The 22,647-nt window shown below is 43.6% G+C and overlaps 4 protein-coding genes across 35 annotated transcripts in view; all 4 read left to right on the top strand.

Annotated features, from left to right (window-relative positions):
- The window catches only part of LOC125428583 (zinc finger protein 850-like), a 57,741-nt gene extending 50,892 nt beyond the window's left edge, over window positions 1-6,849 (top strand). Inside the window, exons 10-11 of the mRNA XM_048488943.1 lie at window positions 1,938-2,633; window positions 5,434-6,849. Coding sequence (XP_048344900.1) covers window positions 1,938-2,633; window positions 5,434-5,461 — 724 coding nt within the window. The 3' untranslated portion in view covers window positions 5,462-6,849. The remainder of the gene's footprint in view (window positions 1-1,937; window positions 2,634-5,433) is intronic.
- The window catches only part of LOC125428587 (zinc finger protein 883-like), a 1,608,225-nt gene that overhangs the window by 1,277,158 nt on the left and 308,420 nt on the right, over window positions 1-22,647 (top strand). The window lies entirely within an intron of this gene.
- Window positions 1-22,647, top strand: part of LOC125428572 (zinc finger protein 420-like) — a 226,212-nt gene that overhangs the window by 157,294 nt on the left and 46,271 nt on the right. The gene's annotated exons all lie outside the window — the stretch shown is intronic.
- On the top strand, window positions 8,649-21,403 carry LOC125428595 (zinc finger protein ZFP2-like). Of its 2 annotated transcripts, XM_048488994.1 has the most exons (7): window positions 8,649-8,708; window positions 13,090-13,590; window positions 14,085-14,202; window positions 15,532-15,614; window positions 15,767-15,893; window positions 17,690-19,393; window positions 21,124-21,403. In XM_048488994.1, exons 2-6 carry the CDS (start codon window positions 13,201-13,203, stop codon window positions 19,345-19,347), a joined length of 2,376 nt encoding a protein of 791 aa, XP_048344951.1. In that variant the 5' UTR covers window positions 8,649-8,708; window positions 13,090-13,200; the 3' UTR covers window positions 19,348-19,393; window positions 21,124-21,403. The 2 variants fall into 2 exon arrangements, with proteins under 2 accessions (XP_048344951.1, XP_048344950.1); XM_048488993.1 differs by lacking the exon at window positions 21,124-21,403 and having other exon boundaries at window positions 17,690-20,476.

Here is a 22,647-nt window from a genome sequence, read left to right as displayed (position 1 = left end):
AACCAGATGAGGTAAGGAAAGAACGCTGAGGGAGAAGAGCTGGGAATTCCCTGGGTGCTTCTGAAGGATCCTACAGAAGCACTCCCAAACACATCATCTTCATTTTCTGAAGAAACTGCTACATTCATTATCTGTGAGAAGAAAATGTTCCCTTCTTCTTTCAGGGTCTGGTGACCTTTGATGATGTGGCTGTGTGCTTCTCAGAGGAGGAGTGGGCTCTGCTGGACCTGGGCCAAAAGGCCCTGCACAAGGAAGTCATGGAGGAGAACTGCAGAAGTCTGGCTACCTTAAGTATGTATTCCTTTTGGCTTTCTGTTGACAAGTACTGAAAGGAGGAATTTCTCCTGCTTTTGTTTATATAACGCAATGTGGAAATGTCCTTGAAGACAGAAGCATCGGACCCACATTCCCTAGAAATTATCAGTTCAGTTGTTAAATTTAGTTGGAGCTAATCATAGTAGAAACCCAAGCCAGCATATTTGAAATAGCCATAAACTCATTTGGAAACGCTAAGGAATAATTGTAGTCTTCGCTCTTCTTCTGCTTTTCCCTCAGGCATCCCAATTCTCTGAGTTGGCAGGACTAAGGAATTTCTTCTCTGGGTCACAGAGCTCTTACCTCAGCATCCTTCATGGAAGCTGCATTAGATCCCCTCAGATTCAAAGGAAGCTGCCCATACATTGCCTTTGGGGTGGCCTCCTGCTGGGAATTTCCTCTTTGTCATCTGAGAACTACACTGTTCAGTTTCCTCCCATGATTTGCCTTTGCTGAGTGATTTCAAAACATGCTGAGCCAAAAGAGTCTACCTTCTACCTGTTGACAGGTGCGGTTTTGAAGCCCTGAACATTTATCATTATCTGAAGTGCTGGACATAATCAATGCCTTTTGGGGAAGGGGGTGTTAAAATTCATTTAAGGATTCCAGGTTTTCAAAGATGACCTCCCCTCTTGGCTGGTTGAAGGTCCACAGTGTGGCCAGTTCCTTTTTCTTCACACATCTGGCAATTTCATTTATTTTTAAAAAAAACATTTATTAGCCACCTTTCTCTTTCATGGAGCTCAAGGCAGCTTACAATATACATTAAAAAATTAAAGGTGTCTTTTTGGGTGGGTGGTGATTTCCAAATGAAATAAGGATTTCACATTTCCAAAGCTGACCTTCTCTCTGGCCTGGCAGAAGAGGAAGATCTATTTGTTCTGGGCTCTAATAAAGTAGAGCAATTGGTAGGTAGCTGTTCATCAGTGTTGCAGGTTTCTTTTTTTTTTCTTTTTTTGTATTTCAAGCAATGTTCTCTTGGTTAAAGCTAGAAAAATATTACTAACATGAAACTGATGAGGCTTCTGAAAGGGGAAAATTGGGAACATGTTGGTAGATCACTGTCAGCTTTGAAAGTGGGCTCAGTGACTGGTATTTAGCAACATGGAGAGAATATTTGCATAATGCCAGGCCTTTTTATACATGCCATCATGTGAATCAGCCACAGAATGCTGTAGCTTTGTGTTATCTCCAGACCTACAGATAAATATCCTTTAAGACAACATAAAAATTAATCTGGTCCTGAAAATGTGCTGGTGGGCTTGGTTTCAGAATTCTGTCTTCAGGCAAAATTAATTTTAGATAAGTTCACTGGTGAAAAGCTGATTTTTGCCTTCATTTGGATTTTTCTTTATTCCAACAGAAAAGGAGAGTAAGAGAGGACAGATAGAGCAGAGAAAGGAATCTGAAACCCAACTGCAAATGGGGAAGAATTCCATTGCTTTTGAATGTTCCAATTTCCATGGCATTCAAGTTCAAAAAGAAAGTCATAAAAGAAACCTAGGGAATGAATTCCCACTATCTGCAAAAGTCTTTTTTGGTAAATCAAATCTTGGTGACCATCAGAGAATTAGCAATGCGGAGCAACGACCAACACTGTCAGAGTATAAAAAGAGTTGGAGTCAGAGCAACAATCTTATTTTTCACAGAAGAGTGGACACAGATAAAAAGTCACACAAATGTTCCGAGTGTGGAAAGAGCTTCAGCTACAAGTCACGCCTAATGTACCATCAAAGAACCCATACAGGGGAGAAACCATATAAATGCCTAGAGTGTGGCAAGAGTTTCCGTCAGAACTCAAACCTTATTTCCCATCAAATAATCCATACCGGGGAGAAACCATATAAATGCTTGGACTGTGGGAAGAGCTTCAGTTACAATTCACGCCTTATGTACCATCAGAGAATCCATACAGGGAAGAAACTGTATAAATGTTCAGATTGTGGAAAAGAATTTGCCTGGAGGTCAGAACTTAATTACCACCAAAGACTCCACACAGGGGAGAAACCATATAAATGTTCCAAGTGTGAAAAGAGTTTCACTCGTAACAAAAACCTTATTTCCCATCAAAGGCTCCACACAGGAGAGAAGCCATACAAATGCACGGACTGCGAAAAGAGCTTCAGTTACAGCTCCCATCTTACTTACCATCGAAGAATCCACATGGGGGTAAAACTGTATAATTGCTCAAAGTCTGCAAAAAGTTTAATGAAGAAGACCAGCCTTACTACAAATGAATGCTCAGCTTATAGAAAGTCCCTTGAGGTCTTTGAGACAGTGACATTCTTGACCTGTTCTACAGTTTTGCCAGAATCAAGGTGTGTTTTCAATCACCTTTAGTGATGTTGGGATAGAAGGTAGTTAAAGTCACAATAAAGACTCTGGAGTTGCTAAGATCTCCTATGACATCCTGGCTCTCCAGATGTCTTTGTGACCCCAGGCTACCATGCAACTTGAATCTTCATCTCAGTCCTGTGTTTTCTTGCATCTTGAGTTGTGGTGCTGTATGTTTATCTCTGACTTCTGAGGAATTTTTCCATTTAATTATGTGAATGGAAAAGGGGCCACAAGAGGACATCTAAAACTGATCTGATGGGCTGGATCACCTTTCAAAGATAGAGTTGAAAGGGACCTTCAGGGTCATCCAGACCAACCCCCTGCACAATGCAAGAACTTCACAACTACCTTCCCTCTACACACACACCCTCAGTGACCCCAACTCCATGCCCAGAAAATGGCAAAAAAACCCTCCAAGATCCCTGGCCAATCTGACCTGGAATAAATTGCTTCCTGAGCCTAAAGTGGTGATTGGCATTACCTGGCATTACCTGGGCATGTAAGAAACAGGCACCAGAGCTGAACACTTAAATCATTCTTTCCTGTCCTCCCTGTCATGATCGAAGTTCCTCAAATCAGCCTTGATCTCAGATGGCCATTTAGCCTCTGCTTAAAAATCTCCAAAGAAGAAGTCACCATCTCCCCAGGAAGCTGCTCTATCAGAAAGTTCTCCAAAATTATTTTCATTTAATTTTAACCCATTGGTTCTGGGGCAAGAGAAAACTCCATGCCATCCTTTATGCTACAGCCCTTCAAATACTTGAAGATGGCTATCATATCACCTTTCATTGTCTCCTCTCCAGGCTAAACATATCCAGCTCTGTCAGCCTTTACTCATAGGGCTCTCCAGACCACTCACCATTTTCATTGCCCTCCTCAGGACACATTCTAGTTTGTCTACATCCATCTTAAACTATAGTGCCCAAAACTGGATGGAAAATTCTAGGTGAGGCCTAACCAGAGCAAAGTAAAGCAATACTATACTTTTGCCTGATTTGGACACTATACTTCTGTTGATATGGTCCAAAACCACATTTGTCTTTTTTAACTACCACATCACACTGCTGACTCATGTTCAATGTATGGGCGACTAAAGACACCTAGATCTTTTTTGTACATGCTACTTCCATGACAAATCTCCGATATTCTATAAGAATGCATTTGTTTTCCCCACCCAAATACAAATCTTTACATTTATCTCTGCTGAAATTCATTTCATTAATTTTAGCACAGTTATTCAACCCATCAAGATCATCCTGTATCCTGATTTTGCCATTACTGTATTTGCTACTCCTTCCAATTTAGTGTAATCGGCAGTTTTATTAGACGTTCTCTTTATTCCTTCATCCAAATAATTTTTAAAGATCTTGAACAACATAAGGCCCAGGAAGAGTGGAGGAGTCTGTAACTTCTCATTTTAGAAGAAAGGGGGGACATGATAGAGGTTTATGTAATTATGCAGTACTCTCTCATAATGCTAGGACAGTGGTGGCGAACCTATGGCACTCCAGATGTTCATGGACTACAATTCCCATCAGCCCCTGCCAGCATGGCCAATTGGCCATGCAAGCAGGGGCTGATGGGAATTGTAGTCCATGAACATCTGGAGTGCCATAGGTTCGCTACCACGGTGCTAGGACTTGGAAACTTGCCATGGTGAACTATTGAATCAGGACAGACAAAAGCATCCAGTTTCACTGAGCTCAGCTGGTTAATCTAAAGAGCCAACAAAAATGGCATTCCTTGGGTGTTTCCCCCCACCCATCACTAGTTTACTGCCTCTGAATATGGAGGGTCCCTTTAGTCACCATAGATTCAGGCTTGGACCAAGTTCAAGATTGAAGTGCTCCAGGCATGTCATGTATAATCAGTTTGTCAGAGAAGAATCATACAACTCATGTTCTGGATGGTGTTAAGGGTAGTATTTCAGCAACTTCCTCATGAGCTTCTGGTCAGAATGATTTTGACATTTCAAGTGAGTGGTATGAGCGGGTGGATACATTGAAAAGGGTATAAATGCCAGTGTGGTATAGTGAGAGCGTCACACTAGGATCTGGAAGACCCAGGGCTGGATCCCCACTCTGCCTCAAAAACTTTCTGGGTGTCTTTGGGCTGGTCTCACACTCTCCGGCTAACCTATCTCACAGAGTTGTGGGGAGGATAAAATCGAGGAGAGGAGACTAATATTAGCTGCTTTGCATTCAAAATGGGGAGAAAGGAGGAATATAAACTAAATAAAGAAATTATTGTTTGTATACAAATTGCCATCAAGTTGCAGCCTGCAAGTATTGACCCCTTTAGCTTCCAAAATCTGATGAGATTGGGTTATACCATGCCACTTTCCCTCCCAAAGAAGGTATGAGCTACATTAAAACATTATAGCAGTCTTTTGTTTCTCCTTGGTTGCTTTCTTCTGCCTACTTCCTATCGTCTGACAGATTGACAAAACGATGAACATATCCTAATTGGCAGATTTTCAAAATGCTGCACTTACCTTGTCAGGTGACGTAAGTCCTTACAATTTCAGCTTGGCCATAGACAAAGATTTTCCTACTTCTGGAGGCTTGTAACTTTTTGTGGGCAAACAAATGGCCATGAAAACTACTGAAGGCCTATGATGTTTCTGCACAAAGTGGAAATGCATACCCACAAAAAGAAAAAGTCAAATTAAGGTTGCTGGAAAGAACACAATCTTTCTAGACATGCCTGAAGACATACAGTGGGTGAGAATTCATACTCTTGGTTAAGACCTGACTCTGTCTTTTTTGTAACCCTTGACAGTGATGCAGATCCAATGGAAGTCCTGTGATTTTTCAGAGGAGGACAGTGTCTCCCTTGCTGAACCTCACTGGTTGTCCCCACTCTGCGACTACAATATGACTCTGCTAAGAAAAGCAAGAGGGAGATACATAAAATGGAAAACAGTTTGAGAATCTACATGCAAACCCACCTTCTGCAGGTGTTCAAATTGATACAATACACACCGTAAAGTAAAATATACAGAATATACCACTTCAGAACAAAGCTTTAAACCCTGAAAAAAGAAAGAAGATAGAGGGGAAGAAAAAAATAGTTTTGATTAATTATTGTGTGAGTTGTTTATAAAATTTAATAATGTAATATCCAAATGTGTTTATCTATGGCTGATTGTACACAATGTGATTCCTGTGTGGTAGGGACAAATGTCAGTCACAGCAAGATTTCTTGTACAGATGTGTTTCTTCAAGCCCCACTTTCACTTTTCATTCTCTCCACAGCAAGCAAGACCACTTCTAGCACGATTTTAATTTTGCTTCGCCACCAGAGTGGGCTGATTTGCCAGTGAGCCCAGCTTTGCCCTGGACGTATTCCCTCCACCCACAGCCAGCCTTCCAACTCTCTCCCACTACCATCCTCACCTTCCCCCCTGCCCCTTCCATATTGCTGTCTCCTTCAAGTAAAAGAGAAGAAGCTTACTCACCCTCTGCATTGATATATCAGTATCTCAACATAATAACCGAGAGTGCTTGGAAATAACAACCCTCTCTGTCCTCTGGCAGCAGTAGCAACAGCTGGGAGTGGGGGAGGGGGACAGAGAGAATATTGGCTCAAATACAAGGCCCCCATTTTTAGCAGTGTGTGGTCCAGAATTGCTTTGCTCTTTCATTTGGGGAGTGGTGGTGATATTTTTAGAACAGTAATATCAATAAAAGTGCAGTTTAAAGAATTAGTCAGCAAACTTGACTACCAAGTGTAATGAGATCTGTGCTAATAAGAATAAGTGCCTTTAAGTGCCTTTAAGAATAAGTTGATGGGCAGAGTTAAGAGAACCAGGCCTGGAGAGTTCTTTGCTGAAAAACTGCCCAGAAGGGCAAAACAAAAAACAAAAAAAATGCAAGGAGAGCCCATTGCACAGAGAAGACTCCCCAGGTAAGCATTTCATGCATAATGGGCATATATTACTCATACAATAGGGCCAGTTCATGAACTAGATAATTTACTCTTCATTATTGGAATCAGGACAACCAAAAATCATTTTTTCAGAATGCTGTTACTCATAGTTCTAATATCTAAGACATTTTATAAATATAATGTATGTATATAAACATACAAGTAAATAGATTTTTAAAAAGAAAATTATAAAAGTTACTTCTGCAAGCAAAGTCAGAGTGACTCGTAGTTTTGTGATGTGTATGTCCACATACAGGAATAAAAATATGTCAAACAATCCACATTACTATTACATATTTATATGAGACAGAGAACGGAAGATGATTTAAAAGGTAAAGTTTCCCCTTTCAGTCATGTCTGACCCTGGGGTACCACTGCAAGCAGTGATTTCATAGGCAAGCTGTTTTTGTGGGGTAGTTTGCCGTTGCTTTCCCCGGCTATTCTTTACCCCCTATCTATGTGCTAGGTACTCATTTACCGACCAAGGAATGGATGGATGGCTGAGTTGACCATGAGCCAGCTGCCAGGGTATCTGACCCACAGGGGGCTCAAACTCCTAACCGTGTGAGTGGCAGTGCAAGCACTTAACCACTATGCCACGCGGCTCCTGGAAGATGATTTAATACCTGAAAAATGATTCTCACACCCCTAGAGGAGCTGTGTTGTCTCTCATGCTGGCAAGCCAACATTCAGTGCTTATTGTTATTTTCAATAACACACAAGCAGTCTATTTCCTTGTTGACCAGAAGATGACATAGTATTCAATGCAAAAATTCAGAAAGTCTCTTCTTGAGCAGCTGCTGCAGCTGGAAATCTGATGTCTGTAGACTCAATGATCTAGAATTTAAGCCGTTTATCTCCATGGTTCTGATACTCTAAGCTTTGTTCATGACTTCTGTAATCATAGTCCCATTACATTGCTAACTAGATATATTATCCTTTTGATAAGATATCTAGTTATCCTTTTGATACGGTTTTAACACCAGAATTAATGAGATGTTACTGTGACATACTTAACAAGAACAGAGTACGTGGTCAAAACCTTTCTTTCCATTTGGATGGATCAACTTTCCTATGAGGAAGGGCAGAGGAGTCTGAAGGAGGTTTATATAATTATAATTTTCTGCAAGGGCTGGTGTCCTTCTTAGAGGAACGATCTTTCCTTCGACCAGGCTTGTACAGAGGACAAAGATGCTTTGGCATGCTGGATGGCAAAGCAAGGAAATATTCCCCATTGGGCAGAGGAGTCCATCCTCTTTGCAGCCATTCTCAATTACCAGAGGGCCTGATTTGGGAGGGGAGCCTTTAATGTAAAAATGGAGGAAGGGGGAGATGTTGTTTGGAAGGACTAACGTGACCCACCCCCATGAGAAGGATCCACTCAGCAGCGGTCGTGGTAACAGCAGAAGCAGTTGAGGAAAAGAAAACACAGGAACCCAGGCGTTGTTCACTTCAAAGAACAGAAGGGTTGTATTCCTTGTTTCCAAAAGCACAAAACAGTCTGACAGAGTGCAGCGCAGCAACTGGATAACCAAAGCTCGCATAGACCAAACTGTTCTGTGCATACATATAGAGACATTCAACCAATCAGGGAGCAGTGATGCAATCACACTAGATGTGCTTAGTCATGGTTGCATCACCCACCTGAAACTAGGTGAAAGGTGGAGGATTGCATCAGCCAAGCTGTCAAGTAGATTTTGGTGATCTAACTGTCAAGTCCTAACACCCCACCCACCCCCAAAAAATGCCCTTTGCCATCTGTGAAATTAGGTATCAGGAGGAGTATCCTTGGTGGTCCATGCAGACGTTTCTGAACCACAGGTGAAGGTTGGAGGAGCGGGTGGAGCAAAACTCCCTGGTCCGACCTCAGGTGACCCCAGGGTGGGATGTAGGGTTGCACAGATGGGGAGATTTCTGCCCCCATCCCCTCCAATGTCACTCAAAAGCCTCCCTTCGTGAGATTCCGCCTGTTCTGTCCGGCAGAGGAAGGGTTAAAGGGAGGGAGTCCGGAATCCTAGAGGAGCCGCACGCAGGGGAGGGCTTCTGATGAGGTCACTTCCGATTCCCCCGTCCCCTCCCGGATGGGAACCTGGACGCTTTGATCAATTGCTCCCCGGGCAGATCAGGTGAGTGGGATGCATTTGGGCGTGGAGAGGGAGTCTCAAAAGAGAGAGCAAGTGTAGGGAAGGAGGGGCCTCTAGTAGGGTTGCCAGCCTCCAGGGGGGACCTGGAGATCTCCCAGGTCCAGAAGGGTTTGGATTTCTACCCCACCTTTCTCTCCTGTAAGGAGACTTAAGGTGGCTCACAAACTCCTTCCTCTTCCTCTCCCCACAGCAGATGTAACCTCTATCTGTGGGTTCTGTGGGGCAGAACTTGGAATGAGTTTGCAACAACAAATTTTAAAAACAAAATGGTTTACTTTCTTAACATATGATATAACATTAAACATCAACATTTAACATCACACTTCAAGGTCCTGTTCAGGTTGCATTTTCAAGTCCTTATATTTGCAGTCTACTGATACTGCCAAGTCCAATTCTTCCTGCAAGTGGGTTGGCTCCTGAAGACTCCAAGGGCTTGGTGAACAGGATTCAACATGATGAAGGTTTCCAGGAGAACTCTCACCCATTACAAACACAAAAAAACCCTTAACAAGGTGTTAAGGGCTTATACAAATCAAGGTCCAAGTCTGGTAGCCTTGTCTCCTCCAAACTACATGAGCTCTGCAGCCTTCTGCTGCTTTGAGTCTCCACCCCTTTCTGGGTCAACCCATTCTGAGCATGGGGGTTACACAGACACCTGGTGAGGCAGGTGAGGCTGAGCAAGTTCCCTTTAGCCATTGTGGCTTGCAGACCCTGATAGTCTGATGCTCCATGAATCTGTGGAATTCCCTTTCAAACCCGTGACCCCTTTATAAGCCTGTGGCCATCACTGCAGCATCGGCAGCTAAGAAAGCCAAATTGCAATTCTGGGCTGCATCAGTAGAGGTACAGCGGAGCCTTGGTTTTCGTTGGCCATCCATCCGAAAAGAATCGATGAAAACCAAAACCAATTAAAACCGAGGCAAACTTTTCCATAGGAATCAATGTAAATCCAATTAATCCGTTCCAGGCACTCCAAAAAAACATACTAAAAACACATTTTTGGTGAATAAACAGAGTGTTTAATGCTGAAAACAGTAACAAACAATAACACTAGCACCAGCTTCGGAGCCAGTGGACCAATGTTGCACCAGAAAGCTGACGCCTCTTTAAGATTTGTCTGAAATGGGGCAAGACGTTGTCATTAAAGAAATTGCAGACACGACCTGCAACAACTTTGTCCGGTTGGTTTTTCTCCACAAAGCCCTGCACCTTACTGCAAGTCAATGAAAACCGAGACAAATTTTTCACTGAAAAAATCAATGAAAACCGAAACCAATGAAAACCGAAGGCAATGAAAACCGAGGTTCTGCTGTATAGTGTCTTGATTGAGGGACGTCACAGTACCACTTTATCCTGCGTTGGTCAGACCTCACCTGGAATAGTGTGTCTTGTTCTGGGCAGCACAATTCAAGAAGGATGTTGACAAGCTGGAGCATGTCCAAAGGAGGGTGACCAATTGAACATAAGAACTAGCCTGCTGGATCAGACCAGAGTCCATCTAGTCCAGCTTTCTGCTACTCGCAGTGGCCCACCAGGTTCCCTTGGGAGCTCACCTGCAGGATGTGAAAGCAATGGCCTTCTGCGGCTGTTGCTCCCGAGCACCTGGACTGTTAAGGCATTTGCAATCTCAGATCAAAGAGGATTAAGATTGGTAGCCATAAATCGACTTCTCCTCCATAAATCTGTCCAAGCCCCTTTTAAAGTTATCCAGGTTAGTGGCCATCACCACCTCCTGTGGCAGCATATTCCAAACACCAATCACACGTTGCGTGAAGAAGTGTTTCCTTTTATTAGTCCTAATTCTTCCCCCCAGCATTTTCAATGGATGCCCCCTGGTTCTAGTATTGTGAGAAAGAGAGAAAAATTTCTCCCTGTCAACATTTTCTACCCCATGCATAATTTTATAGACTTCAATCATATCCCCCCTCAGACGTCTCCTCTCCAAACTAAAGAGTCCCAAACGCTGCAGCCTCTCCTCATAAGGAAGGCGCTCTAGTCCCTCAATTGGTACAAGGTCTGGAATGTTAAGGGGTTCCATAATAGGCATGTTTAAATATTTGGATGTCAGGTTGAAGATGGAGCAAACTTGTTTTCTGCTGCTCCGGAGATGAGGACATTGACAGGTTGTGAACTTGTGATAGTGGAAAGGACAGGAATGAGCCTGTGGACATTGGATGCTTGGTCATCTGCTGAAGCGTGAGAGATTCAAAACAGTCAAAAGGAAGTATTTCTTCACACAGCACAGAGTTGTGGAACTCCCTCCCCCAGGATGTGGGGACCACCAACTTGGGAAGCTTTAAGAGGGGAGTGGACGGTTTCATGTGTCAAGATCTGCAATAACCTCTGTAATAACCAAACTCTTGAGTTCATAAATCGGTTTATTGTCAGGATATCACAAACAGCATACAAGCAATCTGTGCTGGAACTGAGTTCCACTGCAGCATTTTTTGGTTAATATCTTTCCCCCATACCTCCTTCCAGCCCCCACTCTTGGGATCCCAGTGGGGTGAAATCACTAACAGTGTTCCCAAGTAGAGCAGAGTCACCCCAGAGACAAGGCAGGTGCTATCCAAAGGATGAGAAAGTCACTACGCACCTGAAGCAAAGGAAATAAAGCCAGAGCTTTCCACATTGCCACTTGCTTCTGCCGCCACCCCCGTAGTGACAAGGCAAGAATGAGGGAAGAGCTAAAATATTACTAGGTCTTCACAGGGCCTTGAAATCATGGAGGATAGGGCTAGTTTGTGTCAGTAACATTTTGGAGGCTGTGTCTTCCTGCTGTTAGTTGCATACCCACCGGGCTGCTGAGAGCCTGTAGGAATTGAGGGTGGATGCTTAACAGGGACTGAACTAACAGGGACCACAAAAAAAAACACCTGGGAAATTGATGTGAGGGGTTTGGGGGGGGGGTTGCAGGGGGAACCTTATACTTTCAACAGATTCTTTGAAATGAGAGCAATGTGCTAAAATAGCGTTGGGTGCTGAATTTTGCAGCTCTTTCTCATTTCAGTATTCTGCGTACTGGCAATTTTGCTTCTGGGAAGCTAAACAAATATTTTTCTCTCTCTCATGTATAATGTTAAAAGTCCACTACCAGATTCAGTTGATGGGCACCAGATTAAAGAAAGACCAGAAAAAGAGAACAGCATTCACTAGGGTCTTAGGATGGTTTTAAGTATAGATATTTAAAATGATGGATGTTTTAACTACAGATGTGTTGATTATTTGATAGTTTTAATTGTATTTTTAATAGGTGATGTGTTGTTGTTTGCCACTCTGAGCCCAGCTTGCTGTGGTGGGGCAGTGTATAAATCTAAAATAAACTAAAACAAACTTAACTGAGGGGATTCCTTGTCTTGGAATGGGAGATGGCCACTGTCTTAAATATCCATATATACTCGTGTATAAGTCGATCCGCATATAAGTCGAGGCACCTAATTTTACCACAAAAAACTGGGAAAACTTACTGACTCGCATATAAGTCGAGGGTGGGAAATGCAGCAGCTACTGGTAAATTTCAAAAATAAAAATAGATACCAATAAAATTACATCAATTGAGGCATCAGTAGGTTAAATGTTTTTGAATATTTATTTCAAAGAAAAACAGTAAACTAGCTCTGTAAGTGGAAAAGAGGGTCAACAAGAACAATATGGTCTCAACAACTAACTTTAAAAGTACAAAAGACTTTAGCTCAATCTGAAGCAAACCAAGCTAAAACACAAGAGTTAAAAAAATCCTTCTTTTCAAAACTGGATTCCTCCTCATCATCTGTATGTCCAAATGTAACCCAACTTAGATTTTAAGAGGGATATTATCAGAAATGGAAAATCTACTATTAGCTTCCATTGTAAACAATGAGGGATGGGGCACCCCCTTTGGGGGTCAATAACTTTGGATCTCGTGACCCAAACTTCACCAAACCTGGCTGGTATCATAAAGAGACTCTCTTGATGAGACCAGCCAGGTTTTGTGAAGTTTGGTTTAGAGGGTCCAAAGTTATGGACCCTCAAAAGGGTAGCCCCATCTACTAATAGCTCCCATTGAAAACATAACTTTGGACCCCCTGAACCAAACCTTACCAAACTTGGCTGGTATCATCAGGAGTGTCTTCTGAGGGTACCCTGGAATTTTGGTGCCGCTAGCATAAAAACTGTGCCCCCTGCTGGCCGGCAAAATAGAAACACACAAAAATTTTTAATGACCCACATATAAGTCGAGGGGAGCTTTTTCAGAATTAAAAATGTGCTGAAAAATTCGACTTATACATGAGTATATACGGTAGCTTCAGAAAGAGGAGCTTCTCCGCTCTCCTGTTTGAAGTCTGCCACTGACTGCTCACAAAAGATCTTGTTGCATTTGCAGGACTTGGGACTCTACCCAGTTTGCCACTCCAGGCCTTAGAAGAGGAATTTTCAGGAGAGCAATAAGATTCCTTGGTTGCATTGGAAGCTGAGATGATATGATTGGAAGAGCATGAATTGCCTGGCTATAAGGAAGGAAAAGGACCTCCCTGTGAAGAATGTGGAATTCTGGGAAAGATCTCCAACAAAGATCATGAGTGGGAACGCATCCAGTTCAGATGACCATCTCAAGCACTTCCGGCAATTCTGCTACCAGGAGGCCGAGGGCCCCCGAGAGGCTTGCAGCCGACTCCACCATCTTTGCCACCAGTGGCTGAAGCCAGAAAGGCACAGCAAGAAGGAGATGCTGGACCTGGTGATCCTGGAGCAGTTCCTGGCCGTCCTGCCCCCAGAGATGGGGAACTGGGTCAGGGAATGCGGACCAGAGAGCAGTTCCCAGGCGGTGGCCCTAGCAGAAGGTTTCCTCTTGAGCCAGGTGGAAGACAGGATGCAGGAAGGCCAGGTGAGAGGGTTTTATCCTGAGCAAGATATGGAAAGTGCTATCCTAAAAATTCTTCCTCTCCAAGTTCCTAGGGTCTTCAGGCAAATATTTATCTGTTCAGTTTGTTTGTTTTTAGTCACATGAAACAGACTGAATTACAGAGTAAGAAAAAGGAAATTAAGATCATATGGCATAAGAAATCTAGTGAACATGGCAATAGAACTAGGAATGTAAAATTCAATGACAAGGTGAGTGGCAAACTGCTAAAGGCCAGGGGTGAAGTCCAGAAATTACAGAGGCAGAAGTCAATGCTGTAAAAGCCAATTTTTGCCTCCAAGAATCCCTGCAGTGGACCATGGAAAGTCCTGTTCCCTTTTCTTCCATTCTGCACTTTTTGCACAAGGATTATACTATGAGAGCCCTCCAGACCTGTCTTTTTTCCTTCCCTTCACAGGCCTTTGCCTGCCTTCCTCCGGTCCTAACGCCTGTTCCCTGCTTCTTGGCTGCTGTTTCAGGAGCCGTTGGAAGGAGCCACTGATGACTCCAGGGGAGAACAGGCCTCATCAGACCACAAGCTGAAGTCACTCTTTGGGGTGATCTCCTGGGAGAGTGACGGAGATGCTGCCTTTCTGGGTAAGGATGAGCCAGACAAGTCATAGCTGGGTCTCCTTCTCTAAAGTAAGCTAATATTCGGATGGCCTTTTTTATATTTCCTCAGAATCCTCTCTGGGGGTGATAGTGGCTTCCAGCTTCTGTTGCAGTTTCAAAATGTCTAAAGTAAAAGGAAGTGGAGGTTTTTTAATACATATTTTAATACATATCTTAATACATATTTTAATACATATGTGGACTCAGTGTGGCCAGCCACCCACATTGCATTCAAAGGCCCCAGATCCCGGCATCTCTGGGTGAAAGGATCAGGACCTTGTATTGCACTCCAACACACGCCAGCTGCATGACCTTGGGCTAGTCACAGTTCTTCTGAGCTCTCTCAGCCCCACCTACCTCACAAGGTGTTTGTTGTGGGGGGGGGGGGGAGGGAAAGGAGATTGTCAGCCCCTTTGAGGGAAAGGGGGGATATAAATCCAAGTTCTTCTTCGATTTTGGAAAACTGCAGCTCATTCAAGTAGGCCAAGCTGATCCTGATGGATCAATAGTCTGAGTCATCTGAGCTCACCTTCCAAGTGTGTTCCAGATGTGCTTCATTTCAAAGTTTGTTAGAGGCTTTTTAGCTGAGATTCAGGTATGAAAGGAGGGTGTTCCTGTACCAGAAACAGAAATATAAAAAACTCATGACTAATCATGAATTCCTTTTATTTTAACCTTTAACTCATTCCAGCAGCATCTCCTTTGCCACCAGCCTTCCAGGATGCCCTCTTTTAAATTATAATCCATCAACAAAGTCACTTTGGCTCCATTCTGCAGAGAAAAGCAGGAAATAAAATAAATAAATAAATCATGAAGAAGCAGTTTGGGGTGGTGGCTCCAGAATTTTACCCAAATAATTTTCTCTCTTGCAGCTATGTGTGTGTGTAAAATTGGTATTGTTTTATAGAACAAATTATGCTTAATTGGTGTTCTGTTAGGAGAAGTGGTTGGGTTCTCTCAGGTGATTTTTATGTCGCACATTTGTGACTGGTAGATGTTCATTGCTGATGATTTAGCATTGGGATTTGGGGGGTTTTCATGTTTTTTTATGTCTTTGTTAGAAAGGAAGTCTAGACATAAATAAATGGAAATGCTCAGATTTGCAAATGTCAAACTAAAAGAACAGGAACCGATACATTCAGAGTGGATAAGGCACAGTGGCAGAAATGTCTTGCCTGTCATAGGGATATTTTCACCTTGGGAAACAATCTGTATGACCTTAATAAGTGAGGATTTACAAGTAGGTGAAACTTACAGGGCTTTGAAAGTGAGAATCAGCTCCTGGTCTTCCACCCTCTTTTTTCTTCCTTGCAGGGACTGTCAGGACACTACCTGGCTGTTCTGGGATTCCCCTTCTCTATGGAAGACCAAAGTTGTCATCCGTGCAGCCTGATGAGGTGAGGAAAGAATACTCAGGGAGAAAGGCTGGGAACTCCCAGGTGCCTCTGAAGGATCCTGCAGAAGCACTCCCAAACACCTCATCTGCATTCTCTGCTGAGACTGCTACATTAATTGTCTCTGAGAACAAAACTTTCCCTTCTTCTTTCAGAGTCTGATGTCCTGTGAGGATGTGGCTGTGCACTTCGCAGAAGAAGAATGGGCTCTGCTGGATCCGGCCCAAAAGGCTTTGCACAGGGAAGTCATGGAGGAGAACTGCAGGAATCTGGCCTCTCTGGGTATGCCTCCCTCTTGCCTTTTCTGCTGTTAGCTTATATCAGTGCTCTCTGGGGATATGCTGGGGATACAAGCATCAGACCCACATTTCTTAGAGATTGTTTGTTTAGCTGTTACATATATCTGTACTTAGTCATCATATAGACCAGGGGTAGGGAACCTGCGGCTCTCCAGATGTTCAGGAACTACAATTCCCGGCCATGCTGACAGAGGCTGATGGGAATTGTAGTTCCTGAACATCTGGAGAGCCGCAGGTTCCCTACCCCTGATATAGACCTAAGGGCATCGTATCTGAAACACTTATGGTAAAGATAAGATACCCTAAACTCACTTAGAAATGCTAAGGAATAATTGTGGTCTCTTCACTCTTCTGCTTTTCCCTTGGACCCCCCCCGTTCTCCAGATTGGCAGAAGTGAGGTATCTCCTCACAGAGACACAGAGCTCTTACCTCGGAGCATTTCCCAGAAGCTGTATTAGATTCCTTCAAACTTGGATGTAGAAAGCTGCCCCCAGATTCCCCTTGGGGTGGCCTCCTGCCAAGTTTCCTTTTCCTTGTGTTGTTCAAAAGGGCTATTTCCTAACGGCTGAAATCACTAAAAGGTGCTGTGTGGTTCTCGGCTCCTATGGTCAGAGTTCTAGCAGCATTCTCTCCTGATGTTTCACCTGCATCTGTGGCTGGCATCTTCAGAGGAGAGAATGCTGCTAGAACACGGCCATACAGCCCAGAAACCACACAGCACCCCAGTTTCCTTTTTCTGTTCTATGGCTAAAAAGTACACTGTTCACTCCCACCACTGCTTGATTTCCCTTTCCAGAGTGATTTCAAAACATGCTGGGTAATTGGAAGACACCATCCACCTCAAGACTATTCACAGCACTACGTGTTTAAAATTCTGAAAGAAGAACTGTCCATTGTTTTTCCCCTCTTAATAGGCTGGTGTGAGCTGCTTCAGTTTTGAAACCCTGACCATTTATCATTACCAGTAGTGCTGGAAATAATCAGTGCCTCTCGGGGAAAGGGGTCCAAATGAAACAGGGATTTCAGGTTTCCAAAGCTGGCCTCTGCTCATGGCTGGTTGAAGGTTCACAAACAGTGTGACTGGTTCCTTTTCCCCCACACATCTGGAAATTTTATTTATTTATTTAAAACATTTACTAGCCACCTTTCTCCCATGTGGGGTTTAAGGCAGCTTACAATATAAATAAAACATTTTAAAAGCAATGTCTGTTTGGGTGAGGGGTTTCCAAATGAAAAAAAAAGGTTTCCACATTTCCAAAGCTGACCCCCTGTCTGGGCTGGTGAAGGAGGAAGATCAATTTGTTCAGGACTCTGATAAAGGAGAGCAATTGGTGGGTCGTGCTCAGCAGTACAGAAGGTTTCTTTTTTTGTATTTCAAGCAATGTTCTCCTGTTCAAAGCCAGCAAAATGTTACTCACTTGAAACTGGGGAGGCTTCTCAAAGGGGAAATTGGGACTACATTGGAGGATCTTTGTCAGCCTTGAAAGTGGGCTCAGTGACCAGTATTTAATCATATGGAGACAAATGTTTGGGTAACACCAGTTTTTATAAACATGCCGTCACATGACATGGCCACCAAAGCCTGTCACTTTGCATTTTCTACAGAAACCTTCCCAACCTCTCTAGCAGAAAAGAGTCTTTTCCAGCTCTACAAACAGAAATCCTTAGACAGGTCATGATCTGGCTCTGAAAACCTCCATGTTGACTTGGTTTTAGATGTTTGTCTTCAGGCAAAATCGATTCTAGGTTAACTCATTTGAATTTTCTCATTCCAACAGAAAAGAAGAAAGGTCGGAAAGAGCAGAGAAAGGACTCTGAAACCTTACTACAAAGGGGAGATGAATTAACTGCTTCTGAATGTTCCAGTTTCCATGGCATTCCAGTTCAAAAAGAAAGTAACGGAAAAAATATAGGCAACAAATTCCCTGTATGTTCAAAAATCTCAGCTGATGCCCATCAAAGACTTAAAAACAGGGAGCTGCTGGCAGAGTGTAGGAAGAGTTGGAGTCTGAGCAACCGTCTTATTTTACATGAACGAGTAGACACAGACAAAAAGCCACACAAATGTTCAGAGTGTGGCAAGAACTTCAGTCGATACTCAAACCTTACATCCCATCAAAGAATTCACACTGGGATGAGACCATATAAATGCTCAGCCTGTGGAAAGAGCTTCACTTGTAAGCAGAACCTTATTACACATCTGAGAATCCACACTGGAGAGAAGCCATATAAATGTTCAGACTGTGGGAAGAGCTTCATTCAGAAGGTCCAACTTACTTCCCATGAAAGAACTCACACAGGTGAAAAACCATATAAATGCTCAGAGTGTGGAAAGAGTTTCAGAAAGAAGACCAGCCTTACTACCCATCACAGAATCCACACAGGGAACAAGCCATATAAATGCTCAGTGTGTGGAAAAAGCTTCGGCCATAAAGAAAGCCTCACTTCCCATCAAAGAATCCACACTGGGGAGAAACCATACACCTGCTCAGACTGTGGAAAGAACTTTACTCATAAAGAGACTCTGCTTTACCATCAACGAACCCACACAGGAGAGAAACCATACAAATGTTCAAAATGTGGAAAGAGTTTCAGTTGCAGTTCACGCTTCACTTACCATCAAAGAACCCACACAGGGGAAAAACCATACAAATGTGCAGAGTGTGGCAAGAGGTTCAGTCAGAAGGATAGTCTCATTTCCCATCACAGAATCCACACTGGAGAGAAACCATATAAATGCTTAGAGTGTGGAAAGAGCTATCATCGGAACTCACACCTTTCATCCCATAAAAAAATCCACACAGGGGAGAAACCATATAAATGCTCACATTGTGGAAAGAACTTTGTATGGAGCTCAGAACTTACTTCCCATGTAAGAACTCACACAGGCGAGAAACCATATAAATGCTCCGAGTGTGAAAAGAGCTTCAGTCACAACTCAAGCCTTGTTTCTCATCAAAGAATCCATACAGGAGAAAAACCATATAAATGCCTGAAGTGTGAAAAGGCCTTCCGTAGCAGTTCATACCTTACATCGCATCAAAGAATCCACACAGGAGAGAAACCATATAAATGCTCAGCATGTGGAAAATGCTACACTGACAACTCACGTCTAACTTCCCATCAAAGAACCCATAATGGAGAAAAACCATATAAATGCTCCGAGTGTGGAAAAGATTTCAGTCAGAATTCAAGCCTCATTTCCCATCAAAGAATCCACACAGGCGAGAAACCGTATTCATGTTTAGCATGTGGAAAGGAATTCCGTCAGAGTGCACACCTTTCTTCACATCAAAAAATCCATACAGGGGATAAACCATATCCACACTCAGATTATGGAAATAACCTTGAGGTCTTTGAAACATTAACTTCTTTGGCATGTTCTACAGTTTTACCAGAATCAAGATACATTTCCAGTTTCCAGATGCTGGAATAGAAGAGATTTGAAAAATCTGGAACCTGCAGTTTAAATCTGGATCTGGGTGAGCTGAGGCCAAATGGGCCCACCGTTTGGTTGCTTTTGACCTCGTTTTGCACAGCTGAACTCATCATTTAGAAGAGAAAGTTGATTTACACTATGACTTTATAAGGACATTGGTTAGAATGCTAGACCAAGAATACATGGGTTCCTTTCTCTACTCAGCCAACAAACCTGCTGGTGACCTTGACTCAAACCATCTCTTAGCATGACTTACTTCACAGGGTTGTTGTGAAGATCTAGAGAACAGATCTATGCAGAATACTTTGGCCCCCACTGGGGAATCCCCACCCCCACAAGCCATGCCCTACTGCCATTCAGCTGGCCAGAGAAGAAATAAAAGGGGAATGGGAGAATGCCAGCAGCATGTCAGTGTACTGATGTTGTTCTTCATGTGCCCGGAATTGACATCAGTGTATCACTAGGGGATGCTCTGGTATTTGGGCAAAACTCTATGGCTTTACCATAGAGTTTCACCCAAATTACATAGCACAAGCTTGTGACCCACTGGCATCACTTCCAGTATACACAGGCCACTACCAGACATGAGACTGGCAACATTGGTGCATTGCTGGCAAGGGTGCCCTGTTAGCCAATAAGGCCCTGGCAGCCAGCAATGTCCCCCCTCCCCCGCAACCCTAGATATAGGCTACCCTGAGATCCTTGGAGAAAAGGAGGGATAAAACGTTCGTACCATAATGTTCATACTCCTTTTTTTTTACGTTGTGAGCTGCCCCAAGCCTGAAAGGGGAGGGGTGGCATAGAGATATTGTTGTTGTGGTTGTAGTTGTTATTAATAGTAATAATGATAATAATAGCCAGGATATAGGATGGAAGTTAAAGGTGGGGAAGGAAAGAAGGATGTCAGGGGAGGATGGCATTTGGGAAGAGGAGGGACTTTAGCAGGAATGTTGTAATTCTCACAGATCTCCAGCCCCCACTGGGAAGTTAGCAACCCTAGAAAATGCATGCAAGAAGTTAGTTTATTGGACTGAATATGCTGCCCCTTCCCTTTCAGACTCAGGCAGTTCATAAAATTTCAACAACTATGTAACAGCAATATAAAACATTAAAGTATCAAAACATACCAACATTTTGTAATTATAATAGTCACAGGACAGTTGATGAACAGTGTTCAATACCTGTGAGGGATTGATGGTGGACTTGATAGAAAGAGTGGGGTAGAAGAAAAAGAGTTTGGACTTATATCCCACCTTCCTCTCCTGCAAGGAGACTCAAGGTGGCTTACAAGCTCCTTTCCTTTCCTCTCCCCACAACAGACACCTTGTGAGGTAGGTGAAGCTGAAGAGAGAGTTCAGAAGAACTGTGACTAGCCCAAGGATTCACCAAGCAGGAATGTAGGAGTGCGGAAACACATCTGGTTCACCAGAGAAGTCTCTGCCACTCAGGTGGAGGAGTGGGGAATCAAACCCGGTTCTCCAGATTAGAATCCACCTGCTCTAAACCACTACACCAAGCTGCATCAACCACATGCTTAGTGGAACATCTCTGTCTTACAGTCCCTGCAGAATTGCCTAAGGTCCCGCAGGGCCCTGGTCTCACTGGACAGAGTTTTCCACCAGACTTGGATCAGGAAAAAAACAATAACCACAATGAAAGGTAGTTTGGGAGAACAAAATCTTCTTGTATTTATTATCTTAATATGTGCAGCGGATGAGAATTCAGTCTCAATTGCAACCTGAATCTACCCCTCTCTTTTGTAACCCTTTGCAGTGATTGAGATCCAGCATTTCTCCCTGCAGAAGACATGGGACCTATTTGGATATAGCAGTTCCAAGAGGACAGAGGGGCCCGGGGTCTCACTCGGCAGCAAGCGTCTCCTTAAAGTTCATTAGATGACAGAGATCTACAACTGTAATGTGACTGATTGGAAAAGCAATAGGGAAAACAGAGAGCAATCTGGGAATTTACATGGAAAACTACAGTTTGCATCAACATGCTTTAAAGGTGTTGATTTTCTCTTGTACTTTTAAGTAAAAGAACTAAGATCACAGGAAGAGGCCTTCTTGACTGTCCCATCAACCAAATAAGCTTGCCCAGTGGATACATAAGAAAGGTTTTTTTCAGTGGCAACCCTACAATTATAGAAAAAACCTTCCCTAGGGAGGTGTATCTGGATCTCTCACTCTCAGCCTTTACAAGGCATCTGAAGACAGTTTTGTTTACAATGGTGTTAGATTACTTTTTCTGCCACCCAGTAATTTTAAATTGTTGATTTTAATTAATGGTTTATTTATATTTTATTGTGCTTGTATTGTAAACCACCGTGAGTTCCTGTAGATAGAAAGGTGATTAACAAATGTTTTAGATAAGCAAAGGCACGCTTCCAAGACGAGGCATTGTAAATGGCGACCTGAGAGGGCAAAACGCCATCTCCAGGCATCGCCGATTCGGCAGACGGGGCACAGCTGCAATGCATACGCCCAGCGCCCTACAGCGCTACCGCTCGGCACCTGAGTCAGCGTTTTCCCAGAGTGCTGGGAAGCGCCCTTTTTTTGAAATACGCCCGTGAAGCCGCTGCCCCGAGTTTAACGACAGCGGCTTCACGACGCCTCCCCACCCGGCACTTACCTTTAAGTCCCTGGGCCGTTTGGTGCGTCAGCCGGTGTCTGGTGACATGTCACCCCCCCTGCCCCTCGCCGCTGGAGCAGGCAGCGCAGAACCAGGGCGTGTCCCCAAACCTCCCGGGCGGCGATACTCAGAGGTCCAGGGACACGCCGGGTCGGCCGGGTGCCGGCGCTCCGCGGCACCGGCTGCCCGGCTGTTTCCAGGACCGTCCATGCGGACGGTCCCAGCGTCGTCGGGTCGGCGCAAAATGCACCGACCTAGCTGTTTCCGCCTCTGTGCGGAAACGGCCAAAGAGATTTAAAAATGCACAAAGTATCTTCCAACCATGAGGTAACACTGCCCAGTGCAAACTCTGTTAAGGATTCCTCTGTTTTCTGTAGTCTAAGCAAGGACTTCAGCTTTCTGGTTTGTACTGCAGAGACTGCTGGTGTTTGCAGTATAGAGCTAAGAACTATTCTAAGAGTTTCACACAGAGATTGATTAGCTGAAAAGATAAAATTGTATCCTGTGAAACCCAACAGAACAAATCCAGTGCTGACAGCAACTAGTCTCCAATAGCAACTATTTGACTCTGCTGGTTCTGGTGGGTTTTCCGGGCTGTGTGGCTGTGGTCTGGTGGATTTTGTTCCTAACGTTAGAATTTTGTTCTGGTGGATTTTGCTCCTAACG

This window comes from Sphaerodactylus townsendi, linkage group LG03, assembly GCF_021028975.2.
Source record: "Sphaerodactylus townsendi isolate TG3544 linkage group LG03, MPM_Stown_v2.3, whole genome shotgun sequence".
Classification (NCBI taxonomy): domain Eukaryota; kingdom Metazoa; phylum Chordata; class Lepidosauria; order Squamata; family Sphaerodactylidae; genus Sphaerodactylus; species Sphaerodactylus townsendi.
This window is presented reverse-complemented; position numbering and strand designations above follow the sequence as displayed.

Excerpts from the sequence above, each read along its gene's own strand:
- LOC125428595 (XM_048488994.1), top strand. The coding sequence starts at position 13,201 with ATGAATTGCCTGGCTATAAGGAAGGAAAAGGACCTCCCTGTGAAGAAT. Across the intron at positions 13,591-14,084 it reads ACAGGATGCAGGAAGGCCAG|GAGCCGTTGGAAGGAGCCAC; the intron begins GTGAGAGGGTTT and ends CTGCTGTTTCAG. Across the intron at positions 15,615-15,766 it reads CATCCGTGCAGCCTGATGAG|AGTCTGATGTCCTGTGAGGA; the intron begins GTGAGGAAAGAA and ends TTCTTCTTTCAG.